At 45.5% G+C, this 19,970-nt stretch overlaps 2 protein-coding genes across 2 annotated transcripts; one reads left to right on the top strand and one right to left on the bottom strand.

Annotated features, from left to right (window-relative positions):
* Nucleotides 1–583: 583 nt before the first annotated feature.
* On the top strand, nt 584–12,636 carry pgm2l1 (phosphoglucomutase 2-like 1). Its single transcript, XM_069668037.1, has 14 exons — nt 584–1,051; nt 4,582–4,749; nt 4,993–5,099; nt 5,933–6,017; nt 6,121–6,204; nt 6,474–6,670; nt 7,839–8,028; nt 8,121–8,218; nt 8,309–8,489; nt 8,588–8,681; nt 9,141–9,270; nt 10,775–10,964; nt 11,076–11,209; nt 11,402–12,636. Exons 1-14 carry the CDS (start codon nt 941–943, stop codon nt 11,502–11,504), a joined length of 1,872 nt encoding a protein of 623 aa, XP_069524138.1. The 5' UTR covers nt 584–940; the 3' UTR covers nt 11,505–12,636.
* Nucleotides 12,637–13,219: 583 nt separating this feature from the next.
* LOC138597358 (olfactory receptor 1500-like) lies at nt 13,220–14,158 on the bottom strand. The gene has a single exon (XM_069668952.1). The coding sequence runs from the start codon at nt 14,156–14,158 to the stop codon at nt 13,220–13,222; it is 939 nt and encodes a 312-aa protein (XP_069525053.1).
* Nucleotides 14,159–19,970: the final 5,812 nt, after the last annotated feature.

The following is a 19,970-nucleotide window of genomic DNA, read 5'->3' as shown; positions in this document are numbered from 1 at the left end:
TTTAAATATTTACATTTTTTTTTAAATATACATAAAAACTTTAAGTTAAGTAAGTTTGTAAGCTTTGATAACATTCTTAATGCTGCTTAAACCTCATTTCACATTTCTGTTTCTACATTTGGTCTATAAAAATAAAATGTGGTTTCTACAATAAGATCAGCTTGAGTTGAAGCGGTTATGCTCTCACAGCTTTAGAGGGTTTCATGTGAAATAAGTTGACTGTTTGCCTACATGTTAGCATATCTCCGTAGTAAGATTGTAGTAATTCAGATGTTTTTACATGATTTTTTAGTTCTTAAAACCTAAAAGCTAGCGTAACGTACTAAATCATGACCGGAAGTAAAAATGAGCTTCTCAAAATATAAGCCCAAGTCGGTTTTTGAACACGAGTCACGAGACGATTCTTTGTCCTGCTAATACATGGTGTGAAAATGCATTCTAATTCTAATTCGATTTTAACAAGCGATAAAACTATTTGATATTAATTATTTATCCTTCGGCGAAAATGTGAAACAGGAAAAAGAGCTTTTAATTTTAAATGATACAGGAAGTTATGTGTGCTGCCTCTTCGGTTGTTGATGAACTTTGGTGCTTAATATTTCTGTCAAGACACGAGGAATATTTAGAGAGCAATATTTTTGGTTAGCTGGGTGCTATCTGCTCCCAGCAATTGTAGTGTAACTTTAGCTTGTAGCTAACATTAGCCTCGGTGTGTGAAGTTTAAGGGTCACACTCAGAATCGGAGAGTTGACAACCAACAGCCATAACACAGATGAGATGTGTGTCGGGTCCAGGAGCCGGGATAGCTAACAGCTGGGAGTTTATCTACTATCTTCTCACATAGCCGGGAGCCTGCTAGCTGTTTGTTACTTTTATCCGACAGGCAAATGGCCTTGCTTCAGGTTACTGAGTGTTAGCTAGCCCGATCCTGTCTGTCTTCATGGGAGACGATAACGGAATTAACGGGGACCTGAACGCCAACTCGAGGTGCCAGAGCACCGGTGACCCGCAGCTGGACAAGGCGGTGCACCAATGGTTGACCTGGGACAAGGTAAGTGTCTGTCCTTGTCTTGGAAGCCAACTAAAGGGTATGTCAACTATACGTGCCCAACTGTGTGGAGGGAATTCCACACCAAACCTCCCTGAAAAACCCAGCGAATTAAGATTGTATTGCATTTTACCAAACGAGTGTTGTAATACCGTATTACAATACTGTCAATTATTGTCAATAATATTGGTCTGGTAAAATCGGCACAGAAATTACGTAGTAGAGTAGCACTTTATTTTATCAGGGAGAGAATTGAGAGCTGCCTAACGAACCTTTGGCGTGTAGGAATAACTGACGCAGCAGCTACAAAATACCTAATTATTATTAAACAGGAACATCTCCGTTCAACGTCTGTATGCCGAATGTATCACTTGATCAAACTAGGTCAGAGAATTATTTAAATACCTTGTAAGTATAATTACTTTTGTCATTATATCAGAAAATCTGTAAATCGGCAGGTTTTAAATGGAGTGCTGAATGTTGACAAAATGTGTGTGTGTGTGTGTGTGTGTGTGTGTGTGTGTGTGTGTGTGTGTGTGTGTGTGCGTGAGTGTGCGTGTGTGTGTGTGTGTGTGTGTGAGTGTTTGCGTGTGTGTGAGTGTTTGCGTGTGTGTGTGTGTGTGCGTGTGTGTGTGTGAGTGTTTGCGTGTGTGTGTGAGTGTTTGCGTGTGTGCGTGTGTGTGTGTGTTGCCCGCAGTGCGGACCTGCAGGCCTGTGGCTGTCTGGGTGGTGCGGATTAGTCTCATTGGTGATTTAACGATTAAACGGCAGCATGACTCTGCTGTTTTATTTTATTGGTGACAAGACTACAGAAACAGGCCTGTACAGTCAGCGGGCCTCCTGTTATTATTGATGAGCTGATGATGCCATCCTCCTCCACCAGCCTTTATTTATGCACCACATAATATAATTTTCTCTGAACACCAGTTTAAACCAGCTTCCACCAACCCACCACCTGACCCCCTCCTCCCCCCTTCTAATAATAATAATGTTAATACTGTTGATATGAGACCGAAATGCCAGAAGAGAATAAAGGTCAATATTTACTCTTAAATCCTCTTAAAAAACAGTTTATACCCATCTTTTTTTTAAATTTCTGATAGATATGCTTCTAAACTTTAGACTTAGGAAAGGTCATTGACTGCACTGGTACATATAGCTGTGTGTCATCAGCATAGAAAGGATAAACAACAGCGTACTTGGTGATTTCACTGGAGCGAAGCATAGAGATGGAAGAAAGCACAGGGCCCAGGAGGGATCCCTGGGGTACACCATGAAAGTTTGCAGACAGTATTATGGTAATTAACGTGTTGACTTCTTTTTGGAATAAAACCATGATATCAGCGCCCCCTGGAGACTAAAAGCTTCTAGAAGCAGCTGAGAACTGTGATGTGGTCAACTGTTTGAAAAACTGCACCCAAGACAAGAAGCAACAACACTGATGTGAAGTCAGAGTCAACAGTCATCAATACATCATCCAGTACTCTGTTTGAGGCAGGAAGGGCCGATCATCAGGCGGGTAGTCTCCGGCCCCTTTAGTCATTAATAAAAAATGGGACATTTGTTAGTAGTTTAGTAGAATTAGCTGATGACATCATCTTTAATTTCATCATCACTTATTCTCTCCTCAGTGATTGGCTGGTAGGTGTAAGGTGTAGAGATTTGATTAAACATATCTGATAAATGTACACGTAGCAGCGCGTTGATCACGCTCAGGTCTGAAGATATTGAGATGAATAACTGTCGGAGCTGTAAGCTGTATTTCACTGCTGTGTGGAAGTTGTTTTAGAGACTGAATGTTTTAGACTGGCTGCCATCATCAATACGTACATTATCAGCACACATTTAGTTTTGCAATGAATGGATTTATTTACTGATTTAATCAGCCAATCAGAGCTGCTCTCTCCTCAGGATGTTGAGTTAAAGGCACACCAGGCCCAGCAGAGCCTGTACAAATGTGAAAGTCTGATCAAATAGAAGTCTATGAGAATACAGCATGATGTTCATTTAGTCAATGATGCTCCCATTTAAAGGGACCATAAAGCAGGGGAGGGTTTAGGGCGGGGCTACCTGTGATTGACAGGTCACTAACATCACATCTAGAGTCACAGAGACCATAAAGCAGGGGAGGGTTTAGGGCGGGGCTACCTGTGATTGACAGGTCACTAACATCACATCTAGAGTCACAGAGACCATAAAGCAGGGGAGGGTTTAGGGCGGGGCTACCTGTGATTGACAGGTCACTAACATCACATCTAGAGTCACAGAGACCATAAAGCAGGGGAGGGTTTAGGGCGGGGCTACCTGTGATTGACAGGTCACTAACATCACATCTAGAGTCACAGAGACCATAAAGCAGGGGAGGAGCATTGATAAAGGCTGGGGTTTTTTTTGGGGGGGGGGTTTGCTAGCTTGAATTGCTAGCATGTGAAAGAATACCACAGTTAACATGAACTAAGTTTAACGGTAAACTAGCTAGCTTTGATGAATCCCCTCGCTCTGTATTACATTTATTGTTATATATTTATATTACAGTCATTTCTGGCTCCTAAAGCCAAGATGGCAACAGACAGAAAACAGCAGTCCACAGATTCTCCATGAGCGCAGACAGAAGTATAACAAAGGTTTATCTGTTAGCTTCTGAAACTGTGTGGATGTGATGCTAGCTTGTGATGCTAGCTTGTGATGCTACAGTGACTTCCTGTTCACAGAGCTGAATGCTCCTGATTGGACAGAGCTACAGCTGTTTCTGGGCAACAGACTGACACATCACTAAAGTCTTCATGAGCTGAGACATGATGAAGAAGTGTGAGCTGAGGAGGACTACATGTTTTTACATGCTTCCACATGTGCAGTCATCTCTCACACACACACACACACACACACACACACACACACACACACACACACACACACACACACATACACACACACACACACACACACACACACACACACACACACACACATACACACACACACACACACATACTCTCAGCTGTGTAGATTTTAAAGGTCATGGCTGCCTCGTATGTGTCTGACCTCCAGTGTAAATGTCAACAGCCTGGAAAAGACTCTCTCACACACACACACACACACACACACACACACGCGCACACACACGCACACACACACACACACACACACACATACACACACACGCACTTGTTATTTTTCCCTTACTCTTATATGAGATCATAATTTAATACAAAGTCGTAGTTTTGTTTTGAATCGATTGTTTTAATTAGTTTCACTTGAATCTTTTTGCATGTGTCCGACTTCATTTGTCCTGCGATCTCGAGTGTGTTGGTGTTCCTTGCTCTTTATATTCTCATCACTGAGTCTGACTTCCTGTCTGAGGCTCTCAGCTCTGAGCTCATTGGTTCCTCCTCTCAGCTCTGAGTTTCCTGTCGGAAGCAGCAGCTCACTGTAGCTTTGATAACACAAACATGAGGACTATTTTCAGTGGCGGATGAATCCACATGTTGATAAATGAAGGAGTGTGTCTGAGCTGCTTCTCCTCTCCTGTGCAGAACCGGAGGACTCGGGCTCAGGTGGAGTCTCTGGTGGCGGCGGGTCGTCATGAGGATTTGAGGATGAGACTCTGCAGCAGGATGAGCTTCGGCACGGCAGGACTCAGAGCGCCGATGGGAGCCGGATTCAACCGGATCAATGACCTCACCATCATCCAGTCCACGCAGGTGGGATCACCTGCAGGAGCTAATGTAGCCTCACTCAACTGCTGTGCTTTAAAGTATTCTACCTTATTAAGTTCATGATGTTCAGTAATGTTCTGAGCTCATGTCTGCTCACCTGAGGTGGTCACAGTGTGAGGAACACCTGTCAGCTTCATTCACTTTGTGTTACCATGATCCACACTGAACCACACAGCTGCAGCTTTTATGTTGTCATGTACTGAAACAACATTCTCTGTGTGTCTTTAGGGTTTATATTCATACCTGTCCAGGTACTTTGCAGACTTCAGCAGCAGAGGAGTGGTCGTTGGTTTCGACACCAGAGGACAAGAGGAGAGCGGCTGCAGCAGTGAGCGGTTAGTTTACACATTGTTACGTATCAAACAGAGTGTGAGTGTCTCCAGGAGATGGGTTCATCCTGCAGCAGTGAAACAGGCTGTAATGGCTGCAACATCAATCACTCAATCACTCAATCAATCACTCAATCACTCAATCAATCACTCAATCAATCAATCAATCAAGCACATTTTATTTTTATAGCTCCAAATCATAACCAAAGTTATCTGAGGACACTTTACAGACAGAGCAGGTCTAGACTGTATTCTTTGTTATTAAGAGAGAGACCCAGCATGAATCAGCATAATCCTTGATGGGTCAAAGGTCGTCCACTAAAAGTTCTTGTTGTTTCCACTGACAGGCTCAGATTGTTATTCTAAGTGTGTGACAACATGACAGAAAGGATCCCTACAGAGATAGACCTTTTTGTTACAGAGGAAGATGATTGTTTTAACCACACACAGACGTTACGTCGCTCTCTGCACACACACCAGACTCCATTCAGAAAAACACTGATTTAAGCTCACAGGACACAGGAGCTGCTGCTGCCCCTTTCAGTCACTTTGTTTATGTAGTTGTTTGACTTTGGTTTATTATATGGTTACTTCGGATCTAACTTATAACACAGTAACACACAAACTACCGATTGGAGGCAGCAGCACACCAGCAACTCCTGTGTCCTGCAAAGTAAAATGACTGTTTTTGTCAATGGAGTCTGGTGTCTTTGAAGAGAGTGCTGTAAAGTCCAGGTCCAGCAGGTGATCTCAGTAAACACTAGCTGAACTGTACAGCATTGATGCTGTTTGAGCACCTGATGCAGGTGATCTGACTCTGTGATTAAACTCTGTTTCAGGTTGGCGAAGCTGACCGCGGCTGTGATGCTCAGCAGAGACGTCCCGGTTCATCTTTTCTCCGCGTTTGTCCCTACGCCGTACGTGGTGAGGAAACACTAACGCATCACTTCCTGCTGCAGGCAGCTGATGGAGCAGACTCAACACCTGCAGGGTGAAGTCATTAATGTGTTATTGAATGTGTTTGCAGCCGTACGCTGTGAAGAAGCTGGGCGCGGCAGCTGGAGTGATGATCACCGCGTCTCACAACCCCAAAGAAGACAATGGATACAAGGTGAGGAAGCAGCACAGGTGCAGCTTCACGACACGAAAGGTTTTTTTTAGAGCTGTAACGGAAATTCAACTTTCCAGCCGTCATGTCAGAAACAAGTAAATCCTGCGACAAAACAGCTCTGAGAAAGTGTTGGAGCCAGGGGAGGTAAAACGTGCTTGTGTTTGTGACGTGGCTTTTGAGATGGGACTTTATCTTCACAGTGCAGGCCAAACTTCTCTGATGATAAAGACTGAAGCTTGTAAGGGTTTCTTCTCTATCGCCCCCTGCAGGTGTACTGGTGTAACGGTGCTCAGATCTCTTCCCCTCATGACAAGGAGATCCTCCAGAGTATCGAGGAGCAGCTGGAGCCGTGGAGCGCCTCCTGCTGGGAGGAGGAGCGAGTGGAGAGCAGCTCCCTTAGGACCAACCCCCTGACCCAGATCAACAGCTGCTACATGGACAAGCTTACCTCCCTCTGCTTCCACAGGTGAGAGGAGGACCAGGCAAATCCGAGTCCTCAGACCTCCTCAGGTAGTCCTCAGACCTCTGCAGGTAGTCCTCAGACCTCTGCAGGTAGTGCTCAGACCTCTGCAGGTAGTCCTCAGACCTCTGCAGGTAGTGCTCAGACCTCTGCAGGTAGTCCTCAGACCTCTGCAGGTAGTCCTCAGACCTCTGCAGGTAGTGCTCAGACCTCTGCAGGTAGTCCTCAGACCTCTGCAGGTAGTGCTCAGACCTCTGCAGGTAGTGCTCAGAACTCCTCAGGTAGTCCTCAGACCTCTGCAGGTAGTCCTCAGACCTCTGCATGTAGTCCTCAGACCTCCTCAGATAGTCCTCAGACCTCTGCATGTAGTCCTCAGACCTCCTCAGATAGTCCTCAGACCTCTGCAGGTAGTCCTCAGACCTCTGCATGTAGTCCTCAGACCTCTGCATGTAGTCCTCAGACCTCCTCAGGTAGTCCTCAGACCTCTGCATGTAGTCCTCAGACCTCCTCAGGTAGTCCTCAGACCTCTGCAGGTAGTCCTCAGACCTCTGCATGTAGTCCTCAGACCTCTGCATGTAGTCCTCAGACCTCCTCAGGTAGTCCTCAGACCTCCTCAGATAGTCCTCAGACCTCTGCATGTAGTCCTCAGACCTCTGCATGTAGTCCTCAGACCTCTGCATGTAGTCCTCAGACCTCCTCAGATAGTCCTCAGACCTCTGCATGTAGTCCTCAGACCTCCTCAGATAGTCCTCAGACCTCTGCAGGTAGTCCTCAGACCTCTGCATGTAGTCCTCAGACCTCTGCATGTAGTCCTCAGACCTCCTCAGGTAGTCCTCAGACCTCTGCATGTAGTCCTCAGACCTCCTCAGGTAGTCCTCAGACCTCTGCAGGTAGTCCTCAGACCTCTGCATGTAGTCCTCAGACCTCCTCAGGTAGTCCTCAGACCTCTGCATGTAGTCCTCAGACCTCTGCATGTAGTCCTCAGACCTCCTCAGGTAGTCCTCAGACCTCTGCATACTTCTGTTAGGTTTGGGATGGTTGCACTCCCAACTTTTGAAGACATGTAGCTCGTTTGAACCTGTGAGTTGCTCTGGATGAGACGAGCTCACCTGTCTCTGCCTTCACAGGTAGGACGAATTGCCAGATTGTCTGATGTGTCTTTTGTGTCCGTCAGGGATCTGAACAGAAGTTGTCCGTTGAAGTTTGTCCACTCGTCGTTCCACGGCGTCGGACACGTCTTCGTCCAGCAGGCCTTCCTCACCTTCGGCTTCGCTCCCCCCATCCCCGTCCCCGAGCAGAAGGATCCCGACCCCAACTTCTCCTCCGTCCGCTGCCCCAACCCCGAGGAGGGAGAGCCCGTCCTGGTACAGTGGTCCCAGTTCTTCCAGTGATTTGTCTCATTCAGTATTTTAGTATATTGTTTTATTAATCTCTTATTGTCTTCGGGGGTCTGCAGGAACTTTCTCTTCTTCTGGCAGAGAGGGAAAACGCTCGGATCGTTCTGGCGACAGATCCTGACGCCGACCGTTTGGCTGTAGCAGAGAAGTCTGACGGGTAACTGCGGCTGATTCACAGCTCAACATCCGAGTACCTGTGTTCTCCTATCCTGCAGGTGTAGTTGACCTGTATGTGTTTGTCTCACAGGTGCGGGTGGAAGGTGTTCACAGGTAACGAGCTGGCGGCCCTGTTGGGCTGGTGGATGTTCTTTAATTGGAAGGAGGCTCATCCGGATCCTGCAGAGTCTCAGAGGGTTTACATGTTGGCCACCACGGTGTCCTCCAAGATCCTGCAGGCCTTCGCTCGCATCGAGGGGTTCCACTTTGAGGTCTGAGGGTTTAAGACATCCAAAGATCCAAGAATAAAGAACGTGATGATGATGATGGCCTGTGTGTGTGTGTGTGTGTGTGTGTGTGTACTCAACAGGAAACTCTTCCTGGGTTTAAATGGATCGGGAACCGAATACATGAGCTGTCCAAAACAGGAAACGCCGTCCTATTCGCCTTCGAGGAGTCGATTGGTAACCCGATTGATTTTTATAACTTCTTAAGAGTCTGAATGTCGGCAATAACCGAGCTGACTGTCTCAGTGATGCAGTCCCTCAGCGGAGGCTTCCAGGTGTGGACCCTGACACACGCTTATCAACAACATGCAGCTGTTTGAGACTCTAACAGTTAGAGAGCCTCTTTCAGAGCTACAGTAAGCTCTACAAACCACCAGATGTCGCTGTCCTGCTGAGTGTCATCACAAAGCTTCAGAAGGCCTCATCCACATGTCTCACTGTTTTAATGTTGTCATCTGAACTGATTTCAGAGACAAAGAATGACAGCGTGTGGCTGGGTTGTTAGAGTTAAGACTTGTTCAGACAGTTCAGAAGAGAAGGAAACAGTCCGTCTGCACGTTTCGTTGTTCCTGCACCAGCGCCTCAAACCGACAGCGGAGCAAACAACATTAAGACCGTTTGTGTCCGTGTCTTCAGGTTTCCTGTGCGGCGGTCTGGTCCCTGAGAAAGACGGTGTGAGCGCGGCGGCGGTTGTGGCTGAAATGGCTGCGTACCTCCACACCAAGAACCTGAGTCTGACCCAACAACTCGTCAACATCTACCAGACGTAAGATCTCATGTTCGCTCCCAACTGTATGAGTACCAACTTCCTGTACTGCAGGAAATACCTCTCTGTGAAAGACTACAAGAAAAAGTCCTGCACGCAGAAGTACTATCAGTAAACTATGTTTTTGTTCTCCAGCAGCTGCTGTGTCCTGTGAGCTTAAATCAGTGTTTTTCTGAATGGAGTCTGGTGTGTGTGCAGAGAGCGATGTAACGTCTGTGTGTGGTTAAAACAATCATCTTCCTCTGTAACAAAAAGGTCTATCTCTGTAGGGATCCTTTCTGTCATGTTGTCACACACTTAGAAGAACAATCTGAGCCTGTCAGTGGAAACAACAAGAACTTTTAGTGGATGACCTTTGACCCGTCAAGGATTATGTTGCAGCCATTACAGCCTGTTTCAGTGCTGCAGGATGAACACATCGACTGGAGACACTCACACCTGTGTGTTCCTGTGAGTCAGTAATAATGTATAAATACACCAAACATTAAACAAATAACATTTAAAGGTGAAATCTGTGTTCCAAATGTAAACGCTACATATGATTAAATATAGTTTCTGTTCGGTGATGGAGACTGAACGCAGCTGATGATTTAAAACCTTTGTTGTCCAGTTCACTGGTTCAACACGAGATCTGCATCTAACGCTTCCTCCTCACTGTAATCACAGAATTAAATACATTTCCTGCTTATCATCGCTTCTGAAATAACCGACCTGATGTTCAGACCTGAACCACCTTTGAGGTCTCAGCATCTTTAGCTGCAGTGTTTCTTTACTTTGAATACACTTATGTTTCACCACTAGAGGGCAGCAAACCGCAGACGTGTGTCACCGAGCCTTCAGGCCGGTCATCAGATTGTCTGGAGGGTCTGAGGTTGTTGGTTTCGATTTGATGTCCTCTCAGCCTTTTCACACGAGCCTCATCTTTTGCTGAATGAGTTCACACGAGAACGTCATCCATCACCGACAGTGTTTGGTCCTGACAGAGAGAGGGGAGGGGAAGCGGTGGTCTGATACATGGTGATCCAAACTCCATTCAAAAAACACTCATTTTAAAGTCGTGTTCTCGTCGTCTCACAGACAGACCTGACAAAGCATGACCTCAGCCTCTTAACAACCCTGCCTCCTGATGTAGTTCTCTCAGCATCCTCTCAGCCTGTTTATTGTCATTAAATCTCAGTAACATCTGTTTGTTGTGGCTTCATAGCGCTGTAGTGAGACAGATCTCAGCCCACCTGTGACTTGCTAGATACAGTGAAACTGCCACTCAGCGGAGACAGATGGACAGGCGCTCCACAGCTGAAACAGAACGCCGGTAGTTGGTGTCCATCAGAGAAATCCTGGTACTGATCCGAGCTCACAGCTCATCACACTGGGCACTGGTCAGCCTGAAGGAGCTGGAAGCAGCAGGAGAGTTCATCAGACACAGCTCAGGAGGAGGAGGGAGGTTAACCACAGAGAGGCTCTGTCTCTCAGACTCTTTGACTTTCTGACTTCCTGTCTCCAGGTACGGTCACCACGTGTCTCAAACCTCATACGTGGTCTGTAACGACCCCCCCACCATCCAGAAGATCTTCAGCCGGATCCGAAACTTTGACGGTGTAGGTTTGTACCCAAAGACGTGTGGCGGCGTCCAGATCGTCCACATCAGAGACGTAACCACGGGATACGACAGCAGCCAGCCTGACCTCAGATCAGTAAGACACGGAGAGACGGGCTCCTCGTCGTGTGTTCTTGTCTCCAAATGATGATGTCATTGAAATACTATATAAAAGTCGTCAGTGATTTCTCCTGTGTTTCCTGTGGAGGTACTTCCTGTGACGAGGAGCAGTCACATGATCACCTTCACGCTGCAGAACGGCATCGTGGCCACGCTGAGAACCAGCGGCACCGAACCCAAAATCAAATACTATACCGAGTACTGCGCGGCGCCGGGGGACAGGTCAGCTGACTGCACACACACACACACACACACACACACACACACACACACACACACACACACACACACAGAGCCAGGCGTGTCCCATCATGCACTGGGGTCTGACCCCTGAATAAGGTTGTTTATACTTACACCATCATGGTGTTGTGGGCGTGGCCCTGCTGACATCATCAGTGTGTGTCTGTGTTACAGCGAGGTGTCCCGTCTGGAGGAGGAGCTAAGGAAGATCACCGCCGCTCTGCTGGATGACTTCCTGGAGCCTGAGAGGAACAACCTGATTCGGCGCTGCATCTAGCTCCGCCTCCCACATACCTGGTCGCCTCCCATCAGCCTACAGCCATTCCTTGTTGATGACGTCACATCCTGTCTTGCTTGTAGACGAATCAGAGCAGCCGCTGTGTCCATAAAGTTCATGTTAGAGACTAAAAACCAGACGTCAGTGTGTAGCTGCAGGTCCAAACTGTGGTGTTCTGTGTCCGTCGTCCTGTGTCACACAGCAGAGAGCATGATGGGTAAAATATGGAGTCATTGTTTATCTGGGCCGAGGCCGTGCGCGTGCATTAAAGTATTTTCATAGAAACGAACGAGATGAAAGAAATCAAATATTTATTTTCAGACTCGTGTTGATTAATTAAAGTTTTTATGGAAGTTTAAAAACGACAAAAACTCAGCGGTCGACATGTCGGTGTGCGGCCGCCTGTTGCTGCCAGCTCGACAGTTTATTAAACTCTCATGGTCACGTTTATAAAGCAGAGGATTCAGACTCTGACCCCGTGCAGTAACGCACTCACACAGTTTGTGACGCTACAGCACAAGTCAGCGTTTTAATAAACTACACACTGAGGTCACGACGGGAACGTGATGAGGCTGAATAATCTCTGTGGTGGTTAAAGGAACAAAGTCCTGATCCCTTGTTTTGTTGTTGCCAAAGTTTAAAATGTGCACCAAGCAGCATGAATGGAGTCGCTGTCACTCTGTAAACCAAAGAAGACGCTGAAACGTGTCTCTAAATCATTTAACATAAACGTTTTTCAGCATCGTTTGTTCATCAAAAGTTTTGAACAGAAAACACAGCGCGCACACGCCTTCATGAAGGTCGCAGCTTCTTTTCACTCCTTTAGACTCGGGTCAGTTTTTGTCTGTTTTGTCTTGAATGAACTTCCATAAAAAAGCCGGAATGTCCCTTTAACCCAACAGGAAGTCAGCTCTTTGTGTTCTGAAAGCTTCCCTTCACGCTCTGCGGAGGTTTATTTTTATACAGTAAGATATTTATGACGGTTCAGGTTGTACAGAAGCGTCTCGTGTTGTGTTCAAGTTCATCGTACAGTCGGTAAAATGTGTGTGTTTGAGGACAGAGTGGTGGACATGAAGACTTCTGTTCATGTGGTTCCCTCGACAATCCAATAAAAACTATTCAAACTTTAAAATGTGTTTTTGTTTCTGCTGCTTCACTTTAATCCAGCAGGAAGAAGCCGTCGACTTTTCTGTTCAATACGTTTCTTTATCACTTTATTTTGTTCTCTTTATTAAACACATTCATTTAAAGATTCTGACTTTATCTTCATTAAATGTAAACTCATGATTTAACTCCTTAAATCAGCACGTTTGTCTTTATTTGATGTGTTTAAACTTTATTCTGAAACTCTGACATGTTATTTCCTCTCAGTCCTGAAACACTGAGAGTGAACGGCAGTGAGATGTATTTAAAGTGTTTCAGTGCGTTACAAGAAAAAGAATCAAACTCTACTTTCATGAATTTATTATGAAATATAATCAGCAATAAATGAGCGATAACGGGACGACGTGCAGCTTCCTGAAGTCCCAGCAGACAGCAGAGCTTCATCTCCACAGAAACTCTCGAGTCACTTCCTGTCTGCTCTCACTCTGTTAACAGGACACTTCAATCCTCGAGATATTCTGGAGGAGACATCCAAACTTTACTTTCCCGTCAGTCTGAAAACGTTCTCAGTCAGAAATACGTGTCAGTAAAGTTCAAAGTTCATGTGTTTGTCATGAGTGTGCTCCCTGAGTCTCTGGTTTGTGGGTGAAGTTGTGGATGATCCTGGAGCGGATCTGGTGCAGGTTGATGCCGTAGATGATGGGGTTGATGAGGGGCGGGACCACCAGGAACTCTGCAGCCAGCGCGTTCTGCAGCTTCTGCAGCGTGCTGCCGGCGCTGTAACGAGAGTACATGATGTCGAACACCAGCGAGCCCGTGAAGACGAGCAGCGTGACGAGGTGCGGCAGACACGTCTGTACAAACTTCCTGCGGTCGGAGTGCAGCTGCAGCGAGGCGCGGACCAGGTGCGTGTAGGACACCACGATGAGTATGGTCTGCGAGATGTGCGAGAACATGAGCACGTAGCCGTAGATGTTGTTGACGATGGTGTCGGAGCACGACAGCTTCACAACCTCCCAGTTGGTGCAGAAGATCTTGGGGATGTGGCGTCCGCAGAGCGGCAGGCGGGCAGTCAGGGTGGTGCCCACCATCGACTCCAGCAGCGAGAAGCTCCAGGTGAGCAGCAGCAGCTGCGCCACCCTCTGCGCTGTCATCAGCGTCCGGTACTGCAGCGGCTTACAGATGGCCAGGTAGCGGTCGTACGCCATGACAGTCAGACTGGTGAACTCACAGAACACATAACAGTAAACCACAAAGATCTGACTCAGGCAGCCGGTGTACGTGATGACGTGAGAGTCGGCCAGGAGGTCGTGGAGCAGCTTCGGGTAGAAGCTGGACGCCCCACAGATGCCGTTAAAGCACAGGTTACACAGGAAGATGTAGATGGGCTCATGCAGCGACTTCTCCAGGCACACGATGACGATGAGCGTCAGGTTGACGAAGATGGTGAGAAGGTAGGACATCAGAGCGAAGGTGAAGTAGATCTGACGGTTTGTCAGAGAGTCGTTCAGACCCTGAAGCACAAAAACCATCTCAGATTGATTCTCCATCACGTCACACACAACAGCTGGAGCAACGTCAGAGACAGAACACAGAGCAGATGTCCATGTTCAGTTCAAGAAACAGACAAGAAACAGACACAGCAGCACTGGTTAAATAAAGTCTGCATTATTCATGTGTTCATTTCACATCAGCTCACAAACTCATCACATTTAAAAAGACGGTCAGACTCCTGTGATGATCCGCTTCAGTTTGAACCCTTTCAGAGACCCAGCACACAGCAGAGGTGGTTTTATGATGGAAAACGAGACATTGATCAGATGAAGATGAAGATGAACTCGTCTGCTCTCAGCAAAGACCTCAGTGCAGTGAAATCATAGTTTGACTCATTACGGCTTCTGACAAACGGATGAAATCCTCAGGGACAGTTTGTCCTCATGATGGAGACGCTTTCACAGCATGAACCAGCAGAAACATTCATCATCATCATCGTCACCTGCAAACATTTAGTCTGTGGTTTAAAAGCTCCTCAACGCAGGAGCCACAAGAACAGAGCTGAAAGAGCTCTGACTGAAGCACTGACTCGTTAAAGCATCAAGGCCACAACTTGACTCAATAACAACCTTAACGGCTGCAGACTCGTTTGTGCTTCACTTGAATGCCACATGAATAAACATCACATCGTGAACAGACAGAGAACCAGTGGGATGAATCAGCCTGTAAACAGGAACTCAAACAGCACGTTGTCACAGAGAAACAAGCCGCCGAGCAGCAGCTGACCGGAGCTCAGCCTGCAGCAGCTCTTATACACCTGATCCTCACACATACAGGTAGACAGCGCTGTGATGTCAGCAGAGAGGACCAGGAGGACACACCCCCTCCCGATGAACATGTCAGTAAATCGAATGTCTTCAGTGGCTGTGTTTGGGTCATGTGTTTACAGGTGTGTTAAGATGTCAGCATTAAGATTTGCATCATTGTGCGCCTCCGTCCAAACATCCACACTGATTTCAGCCCAATTAAATAAACTCACAGAAAAGTGAATCTTGGTGTCTCCAACAGGTCATCTCACACGGGACGGAACCTCAAGTAACTAAACAAGTGCATCCTAAAAAGTATGTACAGAGCTAATAAGATAATACGCAACAGACCAAATGAAAAACTAAGTCAGCAAGTACAGCATGAATGAATGAACGAATGGACCACCTGATGTAATAATAAAACAGAAGTATTGCACATGTTGAGAAGTGAGATAGTGATATTGCACATTAATGAAATAAATAAATAAAAAAGGCTGTAACAGACGTGTGAAGACAAACAGACAGAGAGGGAAACTGGAGCGTGGAGAAGCCTCGGAGCCACATGGAATCCAACATGGCCGACGAGCAGCAGCAAGACATTCCTCATCCAGTGATTTACACACTGGAGCAAAGTTCATGTTCATTATTTTCACAATGTTGTTCTTTAATTTGAAGTTCATCTGATTTCAGTTTAATAGTCTCCAAATATGAGGTTAGCTTCAGTTAGCTTAACACAGAAACAGCCGCTAGAAACGTCCTTCAGAGGGACCCGTCTGTCTTTACACTGTGAGGACGTTTCACAGCCTGGACGCTGCACTGATACTGCAGGACACGACTGACAGCAGGACATATACTTCACACGAGTATCTGTACGTATGCTTTACACAAGTATCTCTACGTAAACTTTACACAGGTATCTGTACGTATGCTTTACACAAGTATCTCTACGTAAACTTTACACAAGTATATCTACGTAAACTTTACACGAGTATCTGTGCCTATACTTTACAAGAGTATCTCTGCGTATACTTTACATGTGAATCTGTGCGTATACTTTACGCAAGTATCTCTACGTAAACTTTACAAAAGTATCTGTACGTATATTTCACACAAGTATCTGTACGTAAACTTCACACAAGTATCTCTACGTAAACTTTACACAAGTATCTCTACGTATACTTTACACAAGTATCTCTACGTAAACTTTACACAAGTATCTGTACATAAACTTTACGCAAGTATCTGTACAAATACTTAACACAAGTATCTCTACATAAACTTTAGACGAGTATCTCTACGTATACTTTGCACAAGTATCTGTACGTAAACTTTACACAAGAATCTGTGCGTAAACTTTACACAAGTATCTGTGCGTATAATTTACACGAGTATCTGTGTGAATGCTTTACACGTGAATCTGCGCGTATACTTTACACAAGTATCTGTGCGTATACTTTACACGTGCATCTGTGCGTATACTTTACACAAGTATCTGTGCGTATACTTTACACATGTATCTGTGCGTATACTTTACACGACTATCTGTGCGAATGCTTTACAAAAGTATCTGTGCGGATACTTTACACGTGTATCTGTGAGTATACTTTACACAAGTATCTGTGCGTATACTTTACACGTGTATCTGTGCGGATACTTTACACAAGTATCTCTACGTAAACTTTACACAAGTATCTGCACGTATACTTTACACAAGTATCTCTACGTAAACTTTACACAAGTATCTGTACGTATACTTTACACAAGTATCTGTAGGTCAAGTTTACACAGGTATCTGTACATATACATTACACAAGTATCTGTACAAATACTTAACACAAGTATCTGTACTTAAACTTTACACAAGTATCTGTACGTAAACTTTACACAAGTATCTGTACATAAACTTTACGCAAGTATCTGTACAAATACTAAACACAAGTATCTCTACGTAAACTTTAGACGAGTATCTCTACGTATACTTTGCACAAGTATCTGTACGTAACCTTTACACAAGAATCTGTGCGTATACTTTACATGAGTATCTGTGCGAATGCTTTACACATGAATCTGTGCGTATACTTTACACGTGTATCTGTGCGTATACTTTACACAAGTATCTGTGCGTATACTTTACACAAGTATCTGTACGTATACTTTACACAAGTATCTGTGCGTATACTTTACACGTGTATCTGTGCGTATACTTTACACAAGTATCTGTGCGTATAATTTACACGAGTATCTGTGCGTATACTTTACACAAGTATCTGTACGTATACTTTACACGAGTATCTGTACGTATACTTTACACGAGTATCTGTGCGTATACTTTACACGAGTATCTGTGCGTATACTTTACACAAGTATCTGTGCGTATAATTTACACGAGTATCTGTGCGTATACTTTACACAAGTATCTGTGCGTATACTTTACACAAGTATCTGTGCGTATACTTTACACGTGTATCTGTGCGTATACTTTACACAAGTATCTGTGCGTATACTTTACATTGACACAAGTATCCATATTTCTTTCTGAGTAAATATAGTGGAGAACTCCGGCTTCCTCCCACAGTCCAAAGACATGCTCGTTAGGTTCATTGGTGACTCTACAATTGCCCATGGTGTGAGTGTGAGCATGAAAGGTTGTCTGTCTCTATGTGTCACAGAGATGTGTCTGTGTTTTGCCTTTCTTACTGAGCTCCTCATGCTGACGGCCTGAAACAAGAAGATGTTGGCCTTTTTATGCCCCGCCCACAGGAAGTCAAGGAGACCAACAGGGCAGAAGAATAAGTGGAAATTCGCATATAGATCTTTTGAAAATCATTGTTTGTTTTGCTTTGTCATCATTTGCTGAAAGCTAATTCAGTCTTTGTAAATAATGTATTTTGATTTCATTAAAGCGAGCATCCCTTTTTTCACACCTTTGTCCTTCTTTGTTTGGTACCTGACGCCCTGGAACCGTGCAGAGGTTTCGGAGGTGTCTGTGGAGGACAAACTGAAGTTGTTCAAGAGGTCAATTAACTGTGAACCATCTTTTTTTTACCATAATGCAGCAGACATGGAGCAGCGGCTCGGAGTGAAAAGTGAAAGTATGCTCGTTAAGTTTGAGACCCTCGATAATGTCGAGTGTTTAACCATTTAATTTTGAAGGTTCAAAATTTGTCTTTAAAGGAACCACAACTCTTTACAGTGTTCAGTTTGGAAGTAATCTGTTCTAACTGTTCATAATGAAAAGTCTTTAAATGTTTCTTTCGCAGTCAAGCTGTGAACCAACACATGCTGCTGCTGCTGAGGAGGTTAGATCACCGTGCCAGGTCAAAGGTCATTTAAGCCTGGGCGCCGGTTTAGCTCAGCGGTTAAATCGCCGACCATATACAGAGGCTATAGTCCTCGATGCGGCGGCCCTTTGCAGTGTGTCATCCCTCGCTCTCTCTGTCAACATGTGTGTCCCTGAGGCGTCTTCACGTCAGCCACAGTTTCCACTAATTCCCTCTGAAGCAAATTAGTGTCGGAGCTGTTAACCAGTGAGACCAATCAGCCTGAGCGGACCTCACTGGTCCCACTGGTCCTCAGAGGGTGACCTCCCCTCAGACCGCTCTGACACAACACCTCAGGGTGGACACACACTGACTGATGATGCTAACAGCTAACAGCTAAAGAAAGTTACTGTTATACAAAGAACATGGAGGAGGCGCACGTACACTTACACTAGTTGGTCTTTTCATGTTTTTTCTATGATAATACCAATTTTATTTAAAGACACGTGACGTGTTGGCTCAGATGGTCACATGAAGTGCAGAAACAGGAAGTGAAGGACGTAGACGTGATGATATGGTCATGACGTGATGACATGTAACGTTCAGTGTTCAGACGATAAGAAAGTAAAGTACAAGCTTAGATCTGTATTGATCTTTCAGCGTCTAATTTTCCCACTCATAAGACTGTCATCAGGGACAGACACTAATCGTTTTAAGCATCGCCCCCACGGCCCGAAAACACCCTGAGCTCGGGGCAAAGAACAGTTTGGTGCAACTTATCACGGCCCTCCTAAACTGTGACGCTTCAATAAATGATAAGACACATATTCAATACTTTAGTGATTGTTTATTGAAATGATACTCGAGCTCTTTGTAAGCACACAACACTCATATTCTCTCAGTGTGTCTTGTTCACAGTTCATGTGCAGGAGAGTAGGCCTTTGCTAACGCTGCAATCTGCATGTTTGTGGGACTGTAACATTGTGTGAGGGAAAGCTCAAACAGGTTGGCCACCTACAGTCAATCAATCAATCAATCAATCAAGTGTTATTCATAAAGCGCTAAATCATAACCAAGGTTATCTCAGACTCTTTACAGACAGAGCAGGCCGAGACCAGAGACCGACATGAATCACACAGAGACAGAAACACTTCCTGTAACAGGCAGAAACCTCGAGCAGAACCAGACTCATGTTGGACATCTGAAGAGGCTGGACGGGCCGAGAGAGGGGGGGGGGGGGGAGAGAGGGGGAGGGAGAGAGAGAGAGGGAGAGAGAGGGGGGGGGGGGGAGAGGGAGGGAGGGGGGGAGAGAGAGAGGAGCAGGATAGAGACAGGCAGACAGAGCAACAACAACATATGTCCTTACATCAGGTAGCCTCAGAGTACCTTTGTATCTTGGTTCATTTTGAACTCTCGCACATGTGATCAGGGGTCCGTTTCAGAGAGGAGGTTCAACAGACCCTCAGTCTAACTGAGGCTTTGTAACTGGACTGTGGTTTGACTCACTCTGAGCTGAAAGTCGCTTTTCAGTTCCAGAACAGCTGATCAGAGTTAGTTCAGTCAACTCTGAGTAGGTTCAGCCGGAGTTAAGTGCGTGCACGCTGACTATAAAAAGCCAGCATTAATGGAGCCCGATACCACGAGTCACCATGGCAACGGTACACAAAAAGAGGTCCTCCCACGTCACACCAGTGGAGCTCGAAATCCTCACGTTGAGCGAATACGAGCATGTTTTTAGAAACATAAAGTAACACGGCTGCAGCTGCAAAAGAGAGAGAAGCGGCTCGAGTGAACGCGTCAGT

Source organism: Semicossyphus pulcher, unplaced genomic scaffold, assembly GCF_022749685.1.
Source record: "Semicossyphus pulcher isolate SPU_LCO1_2020_fin unplaced genomic scaffold, fSemPul1.0.p SCAF_19, whole genome shotgun sequence".
Lineage (NCBI taxonomy): Eukaryota > Metazoa > Chordata > Actinopteri > Labriformes > Labridae > Semicossyphus > Semicossyphus pulcher.
The sequence above is the reverse complement of the archived record's forward strand: the minus strand, read 5'-3'. Positions and strand labels throughout refer to the sequence as shown.